The 26,594-nt window shown below is 34.8% G+C and overlaps 1 protein-coding gene across 8 annotated transcripts in view; it reads left to right on the top strand.

Moving 5' to 3' along the window:
* The window catches only part of LOC136344768 (band 7 protein AGAP004871-like), a 66,244-nt gene extending 44,050 nt beyond the window's left edge, over positions 1-22,194 (top strand). For 6 of the 8 annotated variants that reach the window (XM_066292522.1, XM_066292527.1, XM_066292523.1 and 3 more), the window contains 5 exons: positions 5,280-5,352; positions 9,116-9,198; positions 10,104-10,363; positions 10,644-10,824; positions 16,768-17,990. In XM_066292522.1, coding sequence (XP_066148619.1) covers positions 5,280-5,352; positions 9,116-9,198; positions 10,104-10,363; positions 10,644-10,824; positions 16,768-16,920 — 750 coding nt within the window. In that variant the 3' untranslated portion in view covers positions 16,921-17,990. Of the gene's footprint in view, positions 1-5,279; positions 5,353-9,115; positions 9,199-10,103; positions 10,364-10,643; positions 10,825-15,428; positions 17,991-20,477 lie in introns of those variants that run through there. The other 2 variants (XM_066292524.1, XM_066292525.1) reach the window with 2 other exon arrangements.
* Positions 22,195-26,594: the final 4,400 nt, after the last annotated feature.

The raw sequence follows: 26,594 nt of genomic DNA, 5'->3' as shown, positions 1-26,594 counted from the left end.
TTATCGGCTCGCGAACCCTATCAAATATTCCGGGAATAACTCTTAGATGTGTGCAACTGATCATTATTCTTACTAAGAGATCTTCTTCATTATCAATACGCGTTTAGTTGATCGGACCATTTGAGGCAACCGTAAAGAAAAAAATCCAGGGTGTTGTGATTTTCCCGTTCAAAATTTATCTATATTACAAAGATCTACCCTTAAGCTTAAGTCGAAAATTTGAGGGTGCTTCGTTGATTTGTGTTTGTTTTAGAACTATTTTTGGTCAACGTTTTTAGAGATTTTGTGAACATAGAAAAAGCTGGTCATCGATACATGACTCAGTACTTTCATTTGAAAGGTTTTAGTCCATCCAACTTCAAAGCGAAGGCAGGTCCTTCATTGACAATTGTAAAATATTCAGTAGTGGTTTAAACGCGATCGTATCATTTGCCAAAACAAACTCCGCAGTGGTCGAACCAATGAGCTGAGGACGTCAGTTTTTTTGGGATGCACATGGGACCATTTTCATTGACAATCCCTTTAAAGGAAAAACCATAAACGAAGAATATTACACAAATTTATTGCAGCGTTCGAGTGAAGAAAGCAGAAAATAGCGACCGCATTTGGCGAAAAAGTAAGTCTTGCTGCATCAAGACATCTTACCGGTTAAAACTTTCGTTATTGCTAAGGCCCAAATCAACCCACTTGGTTTCGAACTTTCCCTCATCCACCTTATCCTCCAGATTTAGCCCCGCCAGATTATTTTAAATTTCAAACATTCGATGGAAAGAGATTTGTCTACAATAACGAGGTAGAGCTCGAGGTTGATGCCTATTTTGAAACATTGAAAGTGTTCTACTATAAACAGGCTATAGAACATTGCCGGGTATGTCAATCTCACAGGAGGCCTATGTTGAGAGCTAATGCAGTATATTGCATTATTTTTTCTTTAAGTGTTAGATCGGATATTTCTGGACCTATCCTCGTACGAATAACCATGTTTGCCAAAAATATATGTGTCACGAAGGAAAAACCTCAGCTAATTTGTTGACATTTTCATCTGATTGATACTAGATTTTTTGTTATATAATTCTCGATGAGGCTAAGTCGAGCGCTTACACCATCATGGTCATTGGATTGTTTTGGCTTTGGATAATTTAATGATTATAAAATTTTTTGGTCAGTTTTCAATGAAAAAAAATAAACGTCATCTGACATACAAGTGTTGTAGTCCAGGAACGTAATATTTTACTTAACCTCATCACAGACTCGAATATATTCGATTCAACACTCGACACGTCAATTTCGAAAAAATTGAAGAGATGAAATTCCAAGGAACAGCTAAACTTGAAGGTTTTTATTATTTGAATGCGAGGGATGTCGCAAAGCTCGCATATCTAATTTCTGAACTACAAAAAAGTATGCCCCATATGGGCCCCGATTTTGATGGTATCAAAATTTTTGTAAAATCTAACAAACGATGTCAATTCTGCGTGCCTAAATCTGCGTTTTTCTAATATTCACAAAGAGAAATGTTCGTAACAGGTCTCCTAGACATAGTCGATTGAATAAGGATGAAAGTAAATATTGTTTCGAGACTGCACAACTGGTAAAACGGTGAAGAAAATTTAAGAGCTTGGTAGGGTGGCGTGCTGTGATAAAAACGGGTTTAACGCTAAAGGAACTATTAATAATATCGTAGAGTTTCAGGATTGTACAGTTTATGCAGGTGGTCAAATTTATTGGAGAATTTTTCATATGATTCTAAGTTGGTCGTCTCGAAATTGAGCGATCGTGAATTGATCCAAAAAGAAGAATTTTAGCGGAACGGCCTATTAACATAGACGATTAGGGGGACACGGAAATCAATCTTATTCCTGAGCCTCACGAGGCTAAAAACATTCTGAGATAACATTGGAACGAAAGAATCTGCCGCACGAAGATTCGTGGAGGGTGAAAGATTAAATTGTTTTTTCTTATATAAAAAACTACCATATGGACCAACGATTAATTATACTTCTAACTAGTTAATTCAATATTTCTGTGTCAAGTCCACAATATCAATAATAGAGAAAACAAATAGCAAACTAACACGCGTTTACAAAAACTTTTCAAAGCGACTAATAACTAATTCCACAAGTCCTTAACTATTAGAGAACTTCATACTTCTTAAACTATTCAAGCAGCAATTTAAAACTGGATCCTGGCAAACTCGTGCAGGTATATTGCTAGAACTTGAGCCATAAATTTTGGTTTTTCCAAGGAAACTGCTACATATTGCCACAAAACGCTTTGTGGGATGGCCGTTATTAAACCGATGGTTAGTCGTAACCGTGCTGGGATATCCAGTGTGTATTTCACAAGGTTATTCTAACAGAAAATGTTTTGAGAGGAGGATTTTGTTGGAGATTTTTAGAGATTGTTTATGGTTATTAAGTTCCTAAATGAGCAGTGGAATTCGAGAGACTGGGCAAAGCTCGCTAAGAATTATATTTCGGGAAATAATAAGAAAATTCTCGGCCTTAATTTCTTTCCAGGTATACTGAAGTCCGAAATAAATGTTAGAATCCCACGTTCTGTAATTAAGTATATAAAAATCTTCACGAAAAGCAACCATTACAGTGAAACAGTGCCAAAAACACTGATGCATAAACATATCCAAGAAAACTTTCATTAATCATCAAAATCCGAGTATCGCTCCAATATTTTACGTCTGCCCGAACACATATCCGGAATTTATACGATCGCTCATGCTTGTAATCTCATCCAGATCTATCAGTTGCGGCCATACAAATCTATAGATAGATTAATAGCATAAAACTATTGCTGCTGGATGCCAAATGTGTACTCCCTTTCGTGTATTAAAAATAGAATTAATTTCAGCTGGTCCAAAGTCAAAGACTAAAAGATAAATGAATATTGAGAATATCTTTTTGTCCCACATGAACCCCTTGATCTACTTTGGACACATTTGAAAAGCCTTTAACACATATTTTTTTACGAAAAACCACTTAAAAATTTGTTTCCATCGATCTAGTGTGTTTTTGTTGATATTTTTGCTACAAGATTTAAGATATTGTTGCCCGAATTTGGAGATTGTGAAGGACTTTTTTATGTGGGGAACGTACGGGATGAACATTTCCTAAAGTTAAAGACCATCAGGATATAAATTTTTCTCTCGGCTGTTGCTCATTTTAAAGTTTTTCATAATGAATTCAACATGAATATTCGTTTGGGATGTAAAAGCAGCGTGATGAATGTTAGATTTTTGTGCTCGTCAGGGGCCTAACAAGTTTTCTGGGAAACTGTTGCAAGTTGATAAGATTCTTTTACGGGCAGAAATTCATTCGACTCTTAAATAGAATAAATTCCCCTCTAATGCTTACAAGACTTAAAAGTATACTTTGTCGTGTCTGTTATTAAAAAGGCTCTCATTTCAATGTCGTTTTCAACGCAATTTCATAACTAAATCCCCCTTTCAAACGTGATGTTTTTCCTGCTTAAATTTAGCACCCACTTTCATTTCGTCGGGAAAGCCGAAAGTTTCGGAAGACATCCCCGTTCGAGCATTAGTAAATGGTTCCAGAAGTTACCGTATTTTATAACACTTATGAATTGGGATTTGTTTTCCTACAAAGAAAAAGAGTTTGTTTGCTTTTGAAGGTGAAATGGCAAGGGAAATACAAGGTAAATTAAAGAGACTAAATAAACTTTTATTATTTATGATGTAATACAATTTCGGACTCGTCAATGTTAGTGCCCGTTTCTTTCATGTTATGCTTTCAGGAGAGAATGGAAAGCTAATATTTATTTAATTTCCTTTCCAACGACGAAAATCCAACAAGTTACATTTTCGAAGGAAAATAAACTGTTTTATTTTTCCTTTCACTTTCCATGTTATTCTTTCCAAGTCATATAAGGGTCGTATATAACAAGTAATGAATATTTTTAAAGTTTTTATATTCAGGCGGCAGCATGCTGAGAAGACGTCAGCAGACTCATTTAAAACAAAAATGTTTTCACGTTTTTTTAACCTTTTTATTTTGTTACGCTACGTACACAGCTTAAACTGTGACATCCAACTTGGAATTTTTCTAGAGTATTTTACTAACCAGCAATAAATCAATCAAATCGAATTTTTCCCTTCTAAAAATCTCTATAGAGAATTCTCATTCGTTTACGTTTTTTCTTCCTAAGTCACTGTATTTATTTCCATTTTACAATATTTATTTTTTCCCCTGCCTTCCTGATCGTCAGCTTAAATAGTTTTTCTACCCTCACTATTCACTCTACCACATACAGGGTGTTCGATTTATCATGCACATGCGATTTTCTCAAAAACTAAGAATTTAATAAAAAAATGTTTCAAATAAAGTTTGTTTGGGATAAAGGAGCGCTTCTTTTGACATTTTTTTTTCAAAAAAACTGTCATTTAGAAGGCCTTTTCAAGGTTATTCGCATTTTTTCTAATGGAAACCCTAGATTTTTTTGACAAAAATGGATACATCACTAAAAACTGAAAAACATTTGTTTGAAAAATTTTTCGATTCAACGCTGTTTTAGATAGTTTATTCAAAGAAATAACCGAAAATTAAGTAAAGCGTGGACCAACAACATAAAAGTTTTCTAATCCAATAAATGTTCAAAATTGCTTCCACCAACTTCAATACACTTTACAATACGTTTTTTAAACGATTCATGAACACATAATAATGTTTGAGTACTAATTTCCCGAAAAGCTTGCCTAATCCGTTGTTTCACATTTTCTGGGGTTGTCGGAATATGCTTTTTTTTTATTGAAACAATTTGTTTAAAAAAACCTGTAAGACAATTTGTAAACCTATGGACGTTAGTAAATAGAATTTTCAACATTTATTGGATTAGAAAACTTTTATGTTGTTGGTCCACGCTTTACTTAATTTTCGGTTATTTCTTTGAATAAACTATCTAAAACAGCGTTGAATCGAAAAATTTTTCAAACAAATGTTTTTCAGTTTTTAGTGATGTATCCATTTTTGTCAAAAAAATCTAGGGTTTCCATTAGAAAAAATGCGAATAACCTTGAAAAGGCCTTCTAAATGACAGTTTTTTTGAAAAAAAAATGTCAAAAGAAGCGCTCCTTTATCCCAAACAAACTTTATTTGAAACATTTTTTTATTAAATTCTTAGTTTTTGAGAAAATCGCATGTGCATGATAAATCGAACACCCTGTATAATGCCCAAGTTACCTAATAAATCAGTATCAATTATCTGATTGCAGAGTATTAAACTTAACCCCGTTTTCTTCTGATTTTCAGGTCGTTCAAGAGTACGAAAGAGCAGTCATATTCCGCCTTGGACGTCTTCTCTCTGGAGGTGCTAAAGGACCTGGTGAGTGCTACATATTATCAAAAAAGCTAGAGTAATGGAACCAATTAAGTAACTAAGGCGACGCATGTTGTTAATCCCGAAATGCGTGTTTAAATTGATTTTTGTATCCCTGGAAAATAAATCATTCACAGCTATCTATAAAGCGTCAAATCGGTTTTGTTGGACCCAAATAGTAATTTCTCATCTGCAGTGCAAATATGGATGTTTCACACAATAGGAGATGGTTATATGAATTTAGATTCATCTCCGTGACTCGCACAAAAGCATGTACAAATAAAACTAGTGAAGTCAAGGTAGAAATTTCCAGGAGACACATGGCAGATACGTCATGAAGTTGTCTCTATATTTGAAATTCTCGCCTGGAAAACTGAATAGGAGATGTGTATTTGACTTCCTTTTATAAAACTCCGCTGACAGAGCATATTGAATATTGATAAGCCGTCATGTTCTGAAGCCGAAGCAGGCGCTTTTCCATGGAAACACTGTAAGGCCCTTTGATGGAAATATTCTGAAAGAAAAAAACAATTTTCTACTGGCAAATTGGCTTTGCCATCTATAACCAAAATTCCCAATTCCGTAGCACTTTTCTTTCGAATTTTCGATTTTTTTCAATGTACGTGCTACTATTTATTTTCCTAACACAGCCACTAACAACTGGAAAATAAATTATACCGCTGAACTGGATATTTATGGCCGGCATCGGGGGTTCGTAGGGTTGGCAAAGGGCATGTATTTGTCTGCCCAGAAAGAAAAAAACGGACGGAATTTTACTTGAAATATTGGGAAATGTCACGATATGTTAGAGTTGAAACAATTTTGCATTCCTGTCTTGTTGGTTTAAGAGGGTTGTTTTACCCTTTTGGACAAGAATAACGAACGTTTTTGACCCAAATGGGTAATACTACGACAGCTAGTAACCAGCTAGAATTATCAGGCACTTAATTCAGCAGTTTTTAGTATATTAGGCAAGTACATATTAAAAACCTAATCCAACTCCCTAGTTATATCCCATTAAGTCCGGCTTTATTGCATTAATCGAAATCTACGATATGACAATTTACAACTTCCAGATGAGGACGTTTATTGCGTATTTGTTCCTGTTCACTTACCCCACAAAATCATATCTCCTGTAGGTCTTTATATCATGTATTCACTATATAGAATTAACCCGATCTTAAAGGAGATTCTTAGAATTTTCTCGGGTAATTTAAATACCTTTAAAAGTGTGCACAAGTAGTTCGCACGTATTATATATAACGACCTTAAGTCCGAAACCTTTAGCATGGAATGAAAGCAAACTTCGGAAACTTGGGTTGGGACCAAACGGTCCTCAAGAGAATCTGAAAGTTTCCAGAGGTGTTTGCAAGTGGTAAACTAGACGTATTAGATCAAGGAAGCGGTACTTTGATTGCTTTAGTAATTAGGATCTTAGCGAACTGGGTTGTTGAATGAAAAGTTTCTTGGGGATGTCAGAGAAGGCGTTGTGAGGATGCAAAGTTCACGAATTGCCACGTGACGAGGTGCAGTGGACTCTAGAGATTTTGGTCCTACTTCGAAAAATAGATTTTCTATTCATTGACAAAAGCAAGTATTTGTTTACAAATTTATTATTTCCGGATGTAAATAATAACGCTTTTGATTAATTGAGAGATATGGGTCAGTATTGAATAAAGGAATTATTTTGGAATTATTTTAGACAAGCACCAAATACGAGAATAAACATGAAAAAGCCATCATCAAAAGAAGTCTATGTAGAGGGTCTCTTTAAAACTTAAAATGTAAAAAACTGCTAAATTGTAGCGTATGGGAAAAAGTTAACTATGTTTTCGACTTTGTATCAGATCTGTAACAACTTTGAATATTAGGTCTTCAATTTTTGCAAACAAACCTCGTTTTGGCAGAGGTAACTTTAGAAAGTTCACATCCCCGGAATTAGATGAGGCAGAACACTACAGTATAGCTCGACTTATACCTCTATTTTTACTCTATATGGAGAAACGCTAACAAGATTTTTGATTTGATTCCATCTAACCGCTTTGAATGCCGAGTCATTGCTCAACGCAAACAAATGTGGACCAGATACGGACAATTTGTTTTATGGGTTTGAAGCGTATTGTTAAAATTTTCATTTATTTAAAATAAACACGTTAGAGCATCGTCCTAGAGCTTAACCAATGGTTCTGTCAGTTCTATATGTTGACAAAAGCGGAATTTGATATTATTACATTATGCCTAAAAATATTGTCATCAGAGGGCTAATTTGGGAAAACATATTTCTGGAAAGAGGCGAACTAGGGAATGGCATGAAAGTGGATTTATAATTATTCATATAAAACCATCATCGAGGAAATGATCCTCGAAGTATTACAACACTATACGATATCAGAGCTCCAAGTATTTTAGGTTTTTAGTCAGTTTTGAACATTTTTTTATTATTTCACAGAGTAAGGAAAGAAATTTTCTACTATTCCGATTCACACAACTCACTGAAATATATTTCAAGCATCAGGTTGATTAAGGCCAAGAATTTTCAAATTATTCTAACTTACCTCTATCATAATAAACGCCATGACGTAATCGCCCTCAATAATTATTTTTTGTATTTCGAATACAATTTTAAATAAGTGTGTACTAGTTTTCATTAAGCTCCAGTTGGGAGAGACGGCTCTGGACGCTAAGTGGTCCTTTTACCCAATTAAACATGATAAAAACAGTTTCAACATTGAAAAGGTTACATCTGTGGGGCCAGACGGGTCAGAGAACCCTTAGTAATGCTTCACTCAAGATTCCAATATTATCTTTATCTGGAAAAACAACCTTTTTTTTTGGCTATAAATTCCAGGTCTTCCGGAATGATACTTAAATTTAGGTTTATCTTGGCTCCTTTCTTATACATACGGAAATTTAACACATTTTTTTGGATTCAATGTTAGTTATGTAAAGCTTTAAATGTCAAGTCATCACTTCAAGCAAAGAAAGGTGAACCAGACATGACTAGAAAAAACTAATATCTCTGGAACTAGATGAGTTAGAAAGCCCCGCTGTAACTCGCTTTATAGTTCTATCTCCGCGCTATGTGGAGAAATATTGTGAATCCAGACTGCCAACCTCAGAAAATTTATATCTTGAAAATAGGTTTGTTAGAGAGTAGAAAAAAATTAGGATTACGCCATCAAATATTACTCTGTGCGGAGAAAAAGTACGAATCTCTGATAATTCATGTCCCTGGAACTTAATGATATAAAAAGTTACCCTCGAATATTAATGCCCTTCACTTCGCGTTAGACTCCAAATTATTCGCAGGAGTTTAAGTAGTAGCTTAACAAAGGAGGAATATCCTTTGTTAAGCCAACAACTAATTTTACTGGACTTTACTGCTATTTTCTTTTCAATTACACGAGATTCGAATGTTTGTTTTATAATTACGAGAGGTTTTGGAAAACAATCACATCAATCTAGTCTCTTTAAACACTACACAATTCCAACAAATTAGCTGATGATGCAAATGATTTATTGTTCAGCATCCTGGAAAATTTACAGCATTGCAAATCAATAACGCCACAGTTGCGGTTTGTTGATTGATAATAACAACCGTATTGTTGATATAAGCTGCTTGTAAAATAACATAAAATAATTTTTTGGTTTCGTTTCCGGACCAAAAAATCTATTCCCCATTAGTTGAACAAAGGTTTTGTGGAATGGGAACTAATATTTAAAAGGTGCATTGCGATTTTTGATGGAAACATTTATGTTTATATTTCAGGTATTTTCTTCATTCTACCATGCATTGATGCTTACGCAAGAGTCGATTTACGAACCAGGACATACGACATTCCCCCTCAAGAGGTAAATTGCGTATGAAATATGTCATTAACATTTTAGCTTTAAGGCTCAATACTCCGTTTAAGTAAATTCAATTCTCGGTACGAAAACGCTTTCAAGTGTTGTCGTGTTCTATTATTAGCCAGGAAACGATACCGTACACCACGCGACAGAAAACCATTAATGTTGGGGACATGATCCACAGTTATTAATATTATACTGGTATTGTGTTACGAAGGAAAGCAAATATCTAAATGGATACTCCATTAACTAGCCTTGCTCCATTAAACTTTCGAGAAGAAAAAGCTGGGTCTTTAATCTATGAAAGCTTTTAGTGCAAACTGCTACTCGTCCGAAAGTTTGAGCTTATTCGGAGTATTGAAACTAAAAAAATTGTAATAAATTGTTTCACAGTGAAAACTTTTTGAGAATTTCAGCTCTTTATTATAGGAATTTTAAAAGACCCAAAACAGACAATTCATGTGCTTCGGCTGGAAGCTTTACAGCTAAACTTTGAGGCTCCTTAACACAACACATTTTATTACTAAACAGCCTTTTGTATTCCGTTTTCAGCCGAAAACCAACGGCCTGTCATGTTAGTTTCAAAAGAGCTTTAAAAGTTTGGATTGTAAATTAATTCCCATCCACATATCCCCTTTAAAACAACGAGGATTGTTTGCGGTGCTCAGGAGCTTAGAACCATGAATTTTTATCAAGCTGCTGTCAAGTTTTGAGAGACATGAAGAGTGACTTATTCTCGGGGGTTTTACAGACTTTGTTTACATCCTCCAACTCGTGTCTTGTTTCTTACACACCCAAGGGGGGGACTTCATCGATTCATGCCCGAATTTTCCTGCGTAAATGGCAGCAACGTTATCACATTATCAGGCTGCTGTGATGTATTAATTTCTTTTCTCGTTCTCTTCAAGGTGTTAACCAAAGACAGCGTGACAGTGTCTGTAGATGCAGTGGTCTACTACAGAGTTTCCAACGCCACAGTTTCTATTGCCAACGTAGAAAATGCTCATCATTCCACCAGACTTCTTGCTCAAACCACCCTTCGCAACATTATGGGTCAGCGCCCTTTGCACGAAATTTTAAGCGAAAGGGAGAGTATTTCGCAGCATATGAAGGCCCTTCTGGATGAGGCTACTGATTCTTGGGGTATCAATGTCGAACGTGTTGAAATGTAAGTATGTAATTTAGTTGCTACATCGAATCTACCACGGTAATAATTCGATACCTCTATTAATCACCATTTACGCTTTGGGATGCATTGAGAGCAGCGCTGCTTACTTAGCTTTAAAGGATCACAAAATATAACCCGCATTCCATTTACATAAGTGCCCTCCCGAAGAAAAGTGGTCCATTGTGGTTTTGTTCTAGTTAAAAAAAAATTAAGAAATTCATCATTAAAGATTCCTTAACGAATGTAACTTAATGATGGAATGAAATCTTTTGCCTTCCAGCAAAGACGTCCGCTTACCCATCCAACTTCAAAGGGCCATGGCAGCTGAAGCTGAGGCGGCCCGCGAAGCTCGGGCCAAGGTAATAGCAGCTGAGGGCGAGCAAAAAGCGTCGAGGGCTCTTCGCGAAGCTTCGGAAGTAATTGGTGATTCCCCCGCTGCTCTGCAGTTGCGCTACTTGCAGGTACGTATCTCGCATGCTGCATGTGGTTTTCCAATACTTTTCTTGCTTTTTAATACGACTGTTTTCTTGCAAATTGGGCTTTGTATATTTGTATTTCATAGATTGGTTTTCTTCCATAACGGTAGCGTTTGTGCACTTAATAATAAAACTAAAATGTATATGACATAAATGTGATAGTTTTGTAAGTAGAAAAACTTCAGAGGCGGTAAAACTTTGAAGAGAAAAGCAAATGCTATCGCCTGCAGTTTTCCATCGATTGCACGAGATATTTAAATTTAAAATTTCTAGATGTTTCCCGTATTTGCATTTCCCAATGGAAAGTTTTCTAGTTATCGGGGAGGCAATAGGAAATATTGTCTGTGACATTGAAAGTCATTGGGAATCCAGTGTTCGATTTAGATTAGGGACGACTATACGTCTTGATGCTGAACCAAATAAACACTCGACTTCTCTTAACCATAAATAAGCATCGAAATCTCTGATCTGGCAAAGGTTAAAATCCCAATACATCAGTATTTCATTAACAACCCCACGTCCGTCTCAAGTCGGCTCTCGTTTACCTTTAGTGCGGGAAATTCTATCATTTATCTCCAAGGAAACGTTCCACCGATAAAGAAAGAGAAGGGGTGCTGTTTCATGGATGTTTGCCAAGATTGCCCATTAAATCCCTCCCTTTGTAAAGTGCATTGTTTAGGGAAATCTAATTTTATCGCGAGCACCGTTGTTCAATGTCCGAAAGCGGTTTTGTTTCGGGTCGAATTTAAAATGCCACTCGCAAATGCGATTGCAATTGGTAAACCTTCAACGACAGTGGAACAAATCTTTGAATTTCTAGTTTACACGGACTGAGAGCAAATTGAATCTGAATAAAGATTAAAAATATAAAACTACACTGTATATGTATTTGTATAATATCCGATTGACTGTTTAAAATGTTCAAGATGCCATTGAAAAGTTCGCCAGCACCTGCCAAAAACTCCTCAGCAGGAACAAAACGCCTCGGATTTCCTTTCAAATCAAAAATTCTGAGATTCCGCATTTAGTTCCAAACGTAACAACGTTGTTTGCATGAGTTAACTACAGGTAATATATGTTTCACTGAAAAATTTCATCTCGACATCCCGGAAATCAGAAGTAAAGAACGAGATTGCCATTCGCTTGGTTTAAATCATGTTGTAGATGCTCAGGGGCCCATTTCTTGAGATTAGAATTGAATTATTACGTATTTGAACCATGTCGAAATAGCGTGACTCTTACATTATAAATATGCAAAAATACTGTATGTTCACAATACGCAAAGAATGCGAACTGCATTACTTCGTCCAAATTTCGCAGAATTTTTTAAGATTTTTTAAAGGATTTTTTAAAGGACCATATCCTCAACTGATTTTTGCTTTTTTTCTCACTTTTCTTCTTTCTCTTTTCCGCTGATTTGACTTGACTTTAAAAATTTTTTTTCATTTGGTATATTTAGTCGAGAGGCGATTGTCCTATAATTAATTTTTACTCTTTATGCCAGTCTCACTAAAAATCTCCATATTAGGAATTTACTCGGTTTTATTTTTGAGTTCTGTGTTTCAACCCACATCACACGGAAATTGCATTTTTTCACTAACCACCCGGAAGCACAAAAAAGAGGCGTGGGTATTCAGTATTCACCAATTGCCCCTATATGTGATATAATTGATGTGCCTCCGGTCTCTTGGGGTTAGATCGGGTTATTTCGGCTCCCTATCAATCGTAGAGGAAAGGCAAAAAAACCAGAGGCAACACGAATTTCCAATACATTAATGCCAAATGAAACAATGAAGACCGCCCTCCTTCATTTTGCTCTTTTGTGTTATTCACGTCAGAAAACATTTCACGATAATTATTATACTCCACATCAAACCTCACTCCCATTGTTAACCGGAGATAAATAGGCGCAATTTCAAAACTGAAATGGCGTTTGTTATTATACATTATACACTATTCAGTCAAACGCCCAGCGCAGGCCCGCATGAATAGAGCAATTTATCGCTGCCTAATATAGAGTTGAGCTTGAAGAAGGATTGTTAGAGAAAGTGCATTTGGGCCCCTGTATGCATGTACAGTATAGAATAGTATAGTAACTGTAATGGCGCATCTTGTAACTAATACAGACTCTATTGTGAAAGGTAATCTGTGACCTGATTATACCTCCCTTCCATCAAACAAAACCGATATGATTATTCTCAATTTAGTTTTTGGTGCACAAACGACAAAATGCAAATTAAAATGTGCCTTGTGCAGGGTGGGATGAAATTTACATGATGACAATATAATTAAAACGATTTATAAAGTAACAGCAGCAAGAGAAGTAGCAGTAATAGTAACATGTCTTTGAAAATGTAAATGAATTTTAAATATTCAAAAGTCGCTGGCATCTTTGTTTGTAATTTAGGACAACGTTATGAATAACTAGAAAATTCTGGACGTGCAAGTTAATTTATGTTTACCTTTCCGTGAAGCAACGAGTAATTTGACGCGTAATGCTAATTTACCAACAAGGCAGCAAAGAGGCAGTTTTTAACAATATTACTAAAAATGTTTTGGACATTGAAATGGCAAATGCAGCAAATGTTTTAACATTTATTTTATTAGAATTTTGCGTTTCGTGTGCAAAAGAAGTTTTGGATTGTCTGCTTTGATATAGTTTGACTGCGTTAAACCTTATTACTGGAGCATGCGGTAATGCAGCTGCTTTATATTAGGAGTTTAACGAAGTCTTTACTCTAGTGTAAATTTATACAGGCGGTGGTAAGTACATAAAGATCAATTTCTTTAATTTCCTATATCAAAGGATTTCTGGTCTAGTTCAACAATGTGATAAAACTCTGAAGTACGTTTTCGATAAATTAATTTATCAAATTAACATTTATTGATTGTGATTTAAATTTATTTTAAATTCATTTTCTATTTAGTCAGAGATAATTACATTTATTGTGTTGTTGTTGTTGTTGATAACTAGGGCGTGTGTTCCGAAAATATGTAATGAGAATAAATTACGAGATATATTTTATATCGTTTTGCTCGGATTTTGGATACAATAATAATGTGCAAATAAGATATTAACATACAATTATGCACACGGTTGAATGTTTAACTGGAACAATCTTTACATCAGAAAACCAATCGTTTGCTATAGATACGAAAAGCGTTAGGGACATATTTGTTTCCGTTAGATCTATATACGGCGTGGTTGTTTTTCGTCAACCTGTATAACTTTAACAGTGCATTGAATGCCCGAACATAACGTCAGTTTGCTCCATAAACCAACATCTAATCAGGCTTCCTTGTGGTTACCATTAAAATTATTTTAGTTTTTTAACTTGGAAACACGAGAGCGACTATTTCTCCATAATGGAATGGGGAATTCGAGAATAATTTTTATTCTCAGAAAAGACAGTAGCGTACCACTTTTCCCGAAAAAACATTTTCTAACATGGAGGTAAGCACGCCAATAGAAAAACTGAAAAGCATTTTTTCCCAGCGAAACATATGCGCCTTTTATAGTCGTCAACACCTCCGAAATTTCCATTAAAGTATTTCTAGCCTTTTTTGCAGGGATTTAATATTTATCATTTTTTAAATTGAATTCAAACCCTCTGTGTTTCTGTTAAAGGAAGCCTTATTGAACGTTGGTTTATATAGCAAATTGGTATTATTTTTGGACGTTAAATACGCGATAATACTCTGTCCAAGATGAGGACGCTCTCGATTATCTAAAGATTTACAAGTGTTATTTCAAAAGATACTACAGATTTTCAAACTTAATTCCACTTTGCTTTTCTTATTATTTGTCGATTGGATGTGCATTTTATTATCACCATTATTGAGCGAATCCTTTTCTTCAATCGGTCAGTGTTGCAGATTGTTCGCATCTGCAGTTTTGACACGTGAATTCGAATTTTTGAAAAAAGGTACAGAGAGGTAAACTTAAAAAATATATCTGCTTCTCTTCCTATTATTTCACTGAAACTATCTCTCCCTGTATACCATTTGGTTTGAAATGACAAGAAAAATGTACATATTCTTACTTAGAGTAAGATAAATGATAATGTCGTGACGTAGGAAATTGTTTTGTATGTTATATTGCCGAAGGGAAAAACTGGCCACAAAGTAAACTTAACTTTCCAATATATTTTTGAGTACAACCTTAGAAGCTATAGAAAGGTTATCGAAGATAGCGATCCTAAGGCAAAAAGACCTTATACCGTTTTTGAGATTCCAGGGATGTAGCGCGAATTCTAACCACCGCGATATGAGAATGTAAAACTTCTCACGGTTGAAGATTTATAGACTTGGGGGAAAAATTGAAAATTATGGTATATAGTTGCAAATTTTCTGTTAGGATAAGTAGAGTAATATATAATAATACAATTAAAACATACAATGAATTGTGTCCAATAAATTGAATGATCTGAAAGAATGTCACACCAGTAATAATTGGGTCACAGATTGCTCTATTTCCAGTTTATTCCTCCAACAATAAACTTTTCTATATTTTAGTATTGCGAACAATTTTAGGAAACACATTTGACCTCAACAAACATAATTTTAAAGAAACTTTTATTTTTTTCAAGACATTAAATACGATCTCCACCGAAAAGAATTCCACGATCGTATTCCCCCTCCCTATCGATATACTCTCTTATTTCATGAAGCACTTGGAACAGAAGGAGTAAAGACCAAAGGACCTACTACTTGTACTTGAAAATAAATACAATTATTCGTTCGATTAGCAAATGCACCTTGTGATACTTCTGCAACGAGACAGACACTTATTTGATTTCAAAGATATTATTATGAAGTTGTAGAAGTCTCATGTGGACCAATCCAGTTGTTTCGTTTAGGGATCTCTAGTCAATATGAAATATTTTTAAGAGCCTATTTGACATTTATATCAACGGTAACTTAGTATTAATATTTTTAAGAAAAACCAGAAATATATACAGTTGTTTTATGATTGTATGCGTTGGTTGCATAGAGATTAAAGTAAGCTAACCTTTATGCAAATTTTCATACAAACTGTTAGAATAAACTTCTGGATGTCTCTACCAGTGTAAATAATTTGCCTTAAGAACTTATTTGTGCTGGTATCTTAGCATTGGGTTGACTATGTGCCAAATTTGAAAGCAGGAAAAATAGCGGTTTCTGCAGTTAAATAAGAGCCTCGACAACCATCCACTGAAGTAGAAGTTAAGGTTTTTATACATAGTGGACACTCCGAGAAAAATCCAAAAAAAAATTAGAGTTAATTAATTATATATTATCGAAGTAGTATTTAAGATTTGCCCTTTTTGACAACTAGAGAGAGAGTACGTCTAGAAAAATGCTTTTACAGTTCCAGTTTTAAGGATTTTAGCGCGTTGTTTAGGCTATTAACGTAAAGCCATTAGATCGTTGTTCTTTAGAGGTGTTGAAAATTTTAGCAATCAATATATCAACAAGTATTTAAATAGTAGCGAAACTTAGAAGTTTCCATGTTTATCGCCAGAGATTGGGTAATCAGGTCATCGGTTACTTTCGCTTCAATGCTTACACTTACACGATAAAGAGCATGGCGTGAAGACATAACATACGATTTTATCATCAAAGTTAAGGGAAAATGGGGGAGTAAATGATTGGAGTCGTGCTTAGATGGTGTAGTTACGTCTATTTCCTGGAAAATGCCTGATAATACGGCAGTTTACATGTGTGAATTTAAAAATTGGTTCTAACATTGTTCTGGAAAATTTCTGGACTTTTCTTCCGAGCGTGTTCCCCTTCATCTCCCGCCTCCGTAATTCTACCGTTTCCTAATACCAACAGATATCTTAAGTAACTTATATCAAATCGCTCCCGACCGCTGAAGTAGGAATGTCTCAATTTCCCTTAACCTTGCGATGATCTTTCAGTAAACAGAGGATTTCTCTTTTCTAGACTTTATCGAAAATCTGCCACGGCAAATTCTCGACCATCGTGTTTCCGGTTCCGCTCGATCTAGGTACTCCATTTCTGGATGAACTTAAGCACTTAGACCTATTTAATCCTAGTAATAAGGACAAAGAACATTTAATCCAAATCGCTCAGTAAGTTTTAAGCGCCCGCGATTCCCAAAGGTCTTTTCTGCAGTTAAAGGGACACATCTGAGACAAAGACCTTTTCGATCCAGAGGAAAAGCTTTAGCAGAAGCGGTTTATGTTGCAAGTAAATGGTTTCTGCTATGTGCCAGACGAGCATGCTCCGTTTCAAGGTGGATAAGTTTAACTCGTGATTATTGACCTTAAATATGGGCTCGCATGCTTGTCCCTCGAGTTTTTGGTGGTCAGTTGTGGGGTGACAAATACTCACTAACGAAGTTTTATTAGGGAGTATTTGTGGGTCAGCTGAATGCTACTCTTCCAGAAGTTTAAACTTCATCTTCCTCTTTGAATCACGTGGAATTGAATTTGGAATTAAAGGTTAGTCACATTTCAGCATCACTTTTTGGTAAAAATCAAATTCTAGTTAGGTCACAAAAGAAGCTTTTTACTACTCCCCTTTAAGGGTTATATAAATGTTTACAAACCTTAATCGTAAGATAGAGTTCAGTTTCTGCGTGTATGTATATTTTTTAAATACGTTTGGATATTTAAATGTGGAAAACTATATTAGTATATGACATTATAAGACACGACTATCGTACTATTTGCATCAATGTTCCCTTTCTCGTACTATCTCCAAGATAAGGTATAAACGAATTTACTGTGTATTTTATATATCTTTGTTGTTGACGAGCCAAATGCATTTGAGATGTAAATTTTCTCGCAATATAAGGTTTTGTAGTGTGTGCGAGCTGTAACACATTCTTCACTGAGTTTGTCCAATATTGAAGTTTTAGAGATGCAAAACTTCGCATATTAGACGAATAAAAGAAGAGAATGTTTGTCATATATTCTTTGAACCTAAACGGATAGCGTTATTAAAAAACAATAATATTATTGGGAAAAACCCTCAAGCTTCTTCCGAAAAGGAGGTAATTTTATATTCGTTCTTAAACTGAAAACTTACGCATCCATATGAACCCATATCGCTCGTCAACGTTATTTTATATTCAGACTACTTTCAGCACATATTGTATAAGTGTACACAATTAAAATCCATTAAATCATTCTAAAATTGTATTTATATGTTTCATTTTGCAGCACCATCACCAATTCAACACAAAATATTCTCTCCTTGGGCCTTACAATCCTTTCTAGTGTTTGGTATTATAGACCTGCTTTCTTGTACAATGTTATTCAGCACAAATTTAAATAATACAGCACCTTCTACCGCTTAATATACATGTCAAAAGAATGGCCTACACATTTTCCTTATCGCTTTTGAACCGTAAGCAATATGCAAAGAGGTTTCAATTTTGCGGATGGGTGAGTATCTTATATCAAAGGCTTCCATAAAAGGCTGCAAATAGCACAGAAATCGTATTTCAACAAGAAAACTATTCGGCTATCCTTTGCTGAAGCTACATTGATTCCTTTGGACATAGTCGAGATTGGTAAGTATTTTTTTTTTGTGTTTTTCGCTTTGTTTGAAGACGTTGGTTGGGAGCTTTATTAAAGATTTGAACGTCGGTTCAAAGCTTTGAAATGGCCGGACTTCCTGCTAATAAGCAATTTTATCAATACTTTGTAATTCCAATTTTAACATAGCGTTGTTCAAATACTTTCCCGGGCGTGAGGGTTTAAATGTGTTTGACCTCTTCTAGTTATTTTCCAATATCCTGTAATTGGAAACGTGGACAATACTAGGAACGTGGCTGAGTGCTTAACCGTGGAAAATCGTGTGTTCCAGTTGAGCTTGAGGATTATAGGGGCAAATGAGAATTTTTTGTCAGGTGCGCCCTCTTTCAATGGACATACATTCGTACGAGCCGGCATAAACAGGCTGAGCAAAACAAATCAGCTCCATACCATTGCTCAAAGCGCTTCTTTAAAAATTCAATTTGTAAATACTTCACTTTAATTTTTTTGCCCAGATCCCACATTCAAAGGCCACACAACGGCAGATCATAAAATCACTTTCCAATACGGATAAATTGTCGTCGAATGTCGATATAATGAAATAAATTAAAAATTAATGATGTACCATTTGACACGAATTCGAATTAAAAAAAAAAATGTTCCGAATCAAGTACTTTCGGATAATCAACGATTCCCTGTGAAGAAGATGAACATCTCGATGTTTATGCACTGTTAATTCGTTCAAGCACGTGCAAAGAGGGATAAATCGCAAAATGTTCATTTTGAGTTAAGTCCATAAACCGCACAGGAATCGTTGAAACTTGTGTCTTTTTGGGATTCGACAATTGACTCCAACGACCGAGTTAAGCTTAAGTTATAATATACAAGGAGTTTTACAAATTATCGGAAAAACTTCAATTGCATAGGCACCGTCACATGAGAACTCCATTTGTCAAACCAATTCTAATGAACATCCTACAGCTACCGAGATAGACAAGAATGAAAGTTCCTTTATTGACTGAATTCAAGTTAACACTTCACATAAGAAGTGTCAAAAAACTGCGAAAATTGTTTGTGGTTCATTTGAAAAACAGTCAATTCGTGGGAATTTGATTAAGAAAGTGTTGTATCTGTAAAAGTTGGTTATTCTTAATTATTTTTAATAAAAATAGCTTATGTATACACCAGTGAGGAATTAATGGATATCGCCTTAGCATACGTGTCCTTGACGATGTGCCGGTGGCGGTCCGAGCACGTACACGGTTTATGCGCGATAGGGCACCTCCACATTTTCGTTTAGATGTCCGAAATTTTTTAACTGAAGTACACGAGACACGTCAGATCGGCCGGGGTGGACCAGTAACTGAGCTTACGCGATCTGCAGATCTAAATCTTTTAGATACCTTTTTATGGGGTTATTTAACAAACGAGGCCATCGTACCGAAGTTCAGAATATTGAAGAATTGCTTAGACTAGATTACAACGGCGACAGACAATTTGCTCCTTCGGGAACAGCAGGCAGACGGGACATTCGAACTAGTCCGCCATAGTTGGATTCGACGGGTCCGAGCTTGCATTCGAGCCAATGTGAAAACAATTTTGACCAATTTTTGTAGGGCAGAATAACTTCTTATGTAGCAATGCATATGTGATTGAACTTTATACGATGAGTTGTGAAATGTGTTCTTTATAAGTCTAAGATTAAATTATGACCTTAACCCAAAACTCACATTTTGCGACCTCTTTGCACGCGCTTGTGCGAATTCAGTGAGACAACAAATTGAGTTGTCTGGTAAATCCAAGAAATCAGGCCTACTGATTGAAACGAAGATACGATTATTTAAATATTTCAAACAGAAACCAATGTTTACTAGTTCAATTTTGTAGTGGAGGAATGCCCGTTCCTTCACTGCTGAATGAGCGAGATGATAGATTTGATTGGCGAATATCGGCCGTTTTGTCGAATATAACGGGAGAAAATCACTTTATAACCATTTTAATATCGTTAACAAGCGTCTTCAACTTCAAACGCATACCAATCGTTTCAATAATACTTAAATCCCTTTTGGAGGCTCCATAAAATTGCTTCGCCTTTTCTGATCTCATTTACCGCTGAACTTTAAAAGAATTTTCATTTTCTCTCCCTAGACTTTGAATACGATTTCGGCTGAGAAGAATTCAACAATTGTGTTCCCATTGCCGATCGACATGCTCACATACTTCATGAAAGCCAGTGAGGCATCCAAGGCGAATGCCAATGCAAACATGATGTAATGCTCTGAATTACCGAAAGGGCAGTGGATCAAAGGGCCACTGATGAGTTTGGTTTGGCTTTAGGTGTTGTGGTTAATTAGATTTTAATGCTTTAATTGGCTATAGGGGGCATTAGGGAAACAACTTTCGTAAATTAACCAATAATTAAAAACATTATTTTGAATAAAAAATTCCTTACGACAGGTGTCGTAAATAGAGCAATTTCACCCGAATGCAAGAAAGACATCTTTTGAGAATTGGCAACATCGCGTCGTGTTTATTTCATTTCGATACCTCCCCAAATAGTCGCATCAACTTCAAATGCATTTCTACTTGCATTTTTGGGTCCGATATGTTTTACAGTTAAATTTTAATCATGATGTGAGTCATATTTTAATATTTCGAAAAGCCCTTTGCCTTTAATTTATTGTTGTTAACCCTAATTAGGATAAAATGTTACGAAACATATTTTACACCATTTACACCACAATGAAAAATGTTCAAAATGTTCAACATTTGAGTCCATGCATGCAAGACAGCGTTTTAGCCAATTTTCCCATGCACGATAAAAAATGCCGTTTGTCGATCTGGAAGCTTTATTTCTGAATAACGCTCAGCGTAATCTTCTGAAATTTGTAAAGCTTTTCCATAAATCGAAAGCATGTTATAATGCTTTTGTAAAGAATGCATTTACACGTAAGTACTTTTAATAAACCCGAATAAATTCGCGTATTAGTAAAAGATGAGGTTTAATGAGGTATCGGGTATTAACGAATTGCAAAAAATTATAACAACGATAAACTCCGCTTCCTCTGTCACGTTTAGTGCGGCGTTGCCGCTTAAGTTTACTTTTGTCGCTTAGGTTGTGTCATAAGTAATCAACATGTAAAGTACGTTTTTCTTTATTTTATTAAGATTGTAAGCTTATCATAGCGTTTCGGTTACTACATTTGACGTAATTTTTTTTTAACTATTAGGTGTTGGTTCCCTGCTATAAGGGACTTTTTTGTTCAAAATGTGGTTCTTAATAATTGGGTAAATTTACGAACGTTATTTCCAAAACATCCTGTATGTAGAATTTCGAACATATTGGTTGATCTCGTTTCAAACCATCCCACTTCTTGTGTAAAACACTGAATAATTTGGTGTCTAATATGTAATTTGTGTAATATGTCTAAATACTAAACAACGCACCGAACGAAAAATTTGATAATTTAGAGATAAAATTAATAAAAGACATTTGGTTTGTTTTCAAAAATGTTCAATATTTTTTGTTTGTGAAAAAATTGCTTAGTTATGTTTTTAATTTTACCTTAAAGACAACTTTCACGCGTGTCTGGATTAATAATATAGTTTTAGTTATTAGATGTAAGCAATATACATTTTTATTTAAAACTTGTAGCACTTTAAATTAGACTACTTCCATGTTCTAAAGGTGACGTTATACTTCGCAAAATAAGGAGTGCCGATTGATTGGGTTTACTGATGCTGTGCGTGAAGACAATGTTTTCCAATGTTATTTTCCATATCCCTTCAATAGGCTGTAAAAGTTCTTGCATGTGAAATGAGCAACTTGTACTTCTTTTTAAAATATTAAACATTTTTAAATTTGTGTCTTCTATTACTTTTTGGCGAAGAAATATAATAAGAGAAAAAAATTATAATATTTTATGACGACAGAACTGATCGAAAAATTAATCATCCTCTTAACATTCCTTTTAAATAAAAGTAAACCCTCGTTTCCTGGCTCTTCTTTACTTTCCGCGTTTGCCAATATTGGCACAATTCCATTTTACAGGACCGTATTTAAATGTAAATTGAAATGCACACTGTCAATATCGTCGTTTGTTCAGGTGTTTGTTTTCAGCCGACCCAACATAAATATGCGTTTAATTATACAGCTTTGACAATTCCCGCAATAACATACATTTTTGCTTCTGTATAAGTTGCTTTCTTTCTAAATATTCAAAATCCTGCCGCTACTATATAATTGATTGTTCCTGATTATCATTAAAAAAAAACATTTCTACATTGTTGGATGAAATCATATTCCAAACAACAGAAAATCGGTTGTGAATGTAGTCAATTATTATGAAATTATGTTAATTTTGTTGCGGCTCAGTACATTATCAGGGAAATATGGGCGATGCATTATTTGCAGAATTATTATGGCCAGTAATTAATTTAGCTGTTAAAGCAGGCACCACTGATTAATAATTATTTTACCAGTATCAATGAGTCGATTTAAAATTATTAATGAAAATGTTTCTTTAATGATTACATTATGTTTTATTACAGAAAAACACTTTTTTAGTATTTCAACAGTGTTTTAGATATCCTCAATACATAAAAAAAATGGTTTGAGTACGAGAGAATTTTATACAATTTAAATTTTGACAAAACATATTTTCCTCTTAAATTCCCCTAAATTTACGGTCTATTTTTGTTCTTCAAATTTTCCTTCAAATCATAACAAATATGCTAAAATTTATCTTAATAATCAAACCACAATATTTTACAAATGAAAAAAAAAATTTTCCATTTTAGAATTCAAAATTTACTGTGTTGGATTGCATGGAACAGTGAAAGATCATAGAATTTGCAAGGGAACGCATAAATTGGACCTTTGAAGACTGGAAATGAATTTTGTTTTCCAACGTAACAAGAATAAATTTTCATTTACCAAATGGAATGACCGTGTCTGCCAAGGACCAGGAGTGATATTTGCTGCCTACAATGTCTCTCCAAGGATTTCATTTTTAACTGAATCATTAATGTTCTGAGGAGCAATTTATTTCGACACACGCACTAATTCGACGCCCATAGAGAAGAGATTCTCGAATACATATTCCTGCACAGAAAATGACCTAATCTCTATGCAGGGCAGACCTCGATCCCACGTTGCTGGAAAGGCCGTAGACTATATTGGGCTTGTTATTATTCTAACCATGGATTGGCCAGCAAGGAGCCCAGATACGAAGCCTATAGACCATATATGGGCTATACTAACAGAATTAGTTAGTCGTCGCACGCCTACCCATTAAAAACCTTGGAATTAAAAAACTTTCTCCAACTGCGGAACTGTCTGAGGAACATACCATTAGGGTTCAGGCACTCCTCGGTTTCACCCAATGGACATCCATCCTTTTTCCTACCGCGTCTGTTACCCCAGTCTCCTTTTACCGGGAGTGGTTACTCAGACTCGAGGGAAAAAGCATCAAGGTATCACCACGTGGAGGTGCCGGTAGGTCTTTAAGGCTCCCGAATTTTAGAAATGATATAAATCCAACATCAAGAAGTAGATAGAAATTTTGTGTTTTATAAAGTAAAACTAAATACATGAATAAAATAATTACGAGTGCGGAAAGTCATTTATTCTCGCACATCACTGTCATTGTACAAGTCTGGATTACTGTAAAGTATGTTGCACTTCCGTGGGATAAGCAATCATGTACCGAATATTATCTATAGCGGCCACATTTACGAACAAATACGATCAGATCCTCTTTTCGAATGTAAATATATATTTTTTTATTGCATAATATCTAAAATTAATTCAGCGTAAGTGTTAATGGATGTATACCTTTTCGGACGTATATGATTAATTTCGTGTCGGATAAAATTTAATTATTAAATGAAAATAAACTTTTTAAAATTTATACATCTAGGTGAAACGCTTTTACATTCTTTGTAAAAAACCGTAATTAAACGACTCTAAACCACAATTAAATACAGAAATATGTTAACTGGAATATGTGGAACTTCTGGATGAAGATCTATAACAGTCCTTAAATTAAGGTAAAATCGTCGAATTATATTACAGGAAAATTATAATTCTACGGCATAAAAATAATTTCGATAAATGGGATTGAATGAAGCAGCTACTTCTGAAAAAGTATCTGAATTTAGAATATTCGCAAATATCTAATAAGAAAAGAAGTTATATTGGGACTAAGGAGAGGTGTAATCTCGAAAAATAGCGAGAGAAATTCCAGCGAGTTGGAAAATAGATAAGTTCTTTCAAAAAGACGAAAGAGGAACCGAGACAGTTCTAATCATCAATCTTAGCCGTAATTTAATACATTTTCCTTATTTAAGCAAAGAGTATTGTTTTTACATTCAGTCTGTTTACTAGTTAATTAATTTGTCATTTAACAGTAACAGGAAAAACCTTTATTTGAAAAATTGTAATTCCTACTAAACATCTATAAAAGTTTTCTTATTAATGATGAAAGAATTTGAATTATTAAATTTAAAAAAGTTTCTTCTTGGAGTATTTTGGATTTTTCATTTCACCAGCGGTAGAGACAGAATTAAAAATGTTGGTAATAATTGTAACGGGATAATTAAATAATTAGCATAATGGAAATTGGTCAAGTTCCTAATCCTATATCCTCATTTTGCGCCTGTTTATCTTTCCTCTTATTTGAATTGAAGCTGATGGAAAGCTAATTTATGCTTTGTGATTAAATCTTTATTAAAAGTTGATTAAATTTGTGTACATCAACAATAAGTAGAATTGAATGTAAATATGTACCTATTGAAGCTTTCAATTAAACTATTACTTATTTAAAATGGTAACGAGGGCACTGTGGATGAGATTGATAAACATTAATTCCGCTATTGATCGATATAAATATTTTTTTCCTAAATAATTGTAATATTAAAAATGTATTACTACGGCACTTTTCAGGATTCGAAAATACATTTCAAAATTCCCGCATATCCTTGAGACTTTCAGAATGTGGTTTTCCTCAATTTTAAGGAATCTTTTAACAATTTTGGCGAAATCTCTGATAGCGAGCAACATTTCTTCCCTCGCTTTTCTAAGGAAGTTTTCAATCGTGACGAATTTTCAACGTTTAAGAGGTATATTGACAAGTTTGATAACATTTTTGGATGCTAACGGTTCCTCTGTGGCTACTAAGAATATTTTGAATACCTCTGCAATTTTAAATCTGTTAAATTTTGAGTGCTGTAAAGGCCTAAGCTCTCAACAGTTTTGCTGTATCCTTTCTGCCCTTTCATTAGGATCCCCACAAAGAGATTAAACTCATTTTCCGTAGCCATGTTTAGCATATTGATCAGAGGTCAATGATTTTCAATCAGGGCAAATTCGCCCAGGATATACATGGTAATGACATAATGAACAAACCTATATAATCCACAAAACTCGGCTTAACGACCCGCTAAGTGAATTCTAATTGGAAAACTTGCCCTCACACAAAGTTTTAATTGATTTCGATAGTTAGGAATAGCATCTGCCTTGACTGCATTAGGTATAGCGTTAATAGCTCTTGATGAAGTTTTCATCGTTTCAAATATTGCAAGGAAATATCTTTCTAATGATACTTGTTTCTGAAAGTCAAACATTTTAGTGAGGAATTTGAATTTTACGCTTCACAGGCCGATTAAGGCAGGGAGTTTTAAAATCCGACATTTTCCTCTCTTGAAGAACGGAAACTAATCTTTAAGAACTAATTGGTATTTCCACGAGCTTTAATTGTTTCTATCTGGATTACCAAGCAGACATTAACAATAAAAATCACAAGAGTGAATTGAAAACGTCTAATAATCCTTATTGCGTTCTCAATTCCAATACTCAAATTTAAGGGAAAAATTAACGGTTTCGTGCTATGGCTCTAAGAACACAACACAACTCTAAATGGCCGAATAGTATGATCCAACATCACATTTAAGCCTCTAAAGCTTTCTCAAAGCAGTTATAAACGACTGGTTGATGGATTGCCGATATTAAACTCATAACGAAAATCCCAACAGTGTACTGAAAAATTGTGAGCAATTTCTGGAACGAATTCCAATTTGCGGTATTAGTGTTCTAATGGTGTAGTTGCTAACGTGCCAATAGCGGAGATATTAAACCTGGATTTACGTGGAATTCATCGGAATTAGAGGAAATGTGAGGGCTGATATGTATGTCCGGGAGATATTGAAATATTTCATATCTAAGGATAAATTAAATGCGGTAGATAAGTGTGGAATAATATGCTA

Source organism: Euwallacea fornicatus, chromosome 17, assembly GCF_040115645.1.
Source record: "Euwallacea fornicatus isolate EFF26 chromosome 17, ASM4011564v1, whole genome shotgun sequence".
NCBI classification, from domain to species: Eukaryota; Metazoa; Arthropoda; class Insecta; order Coleoptera; family Curculionidae; genus Euwallacea; species Euwallacea fornicatus.
Note: the sequence above shows the minus strand (reverse complement) of the source record. Positions and strands in the feature narration are given on the sequence as shown.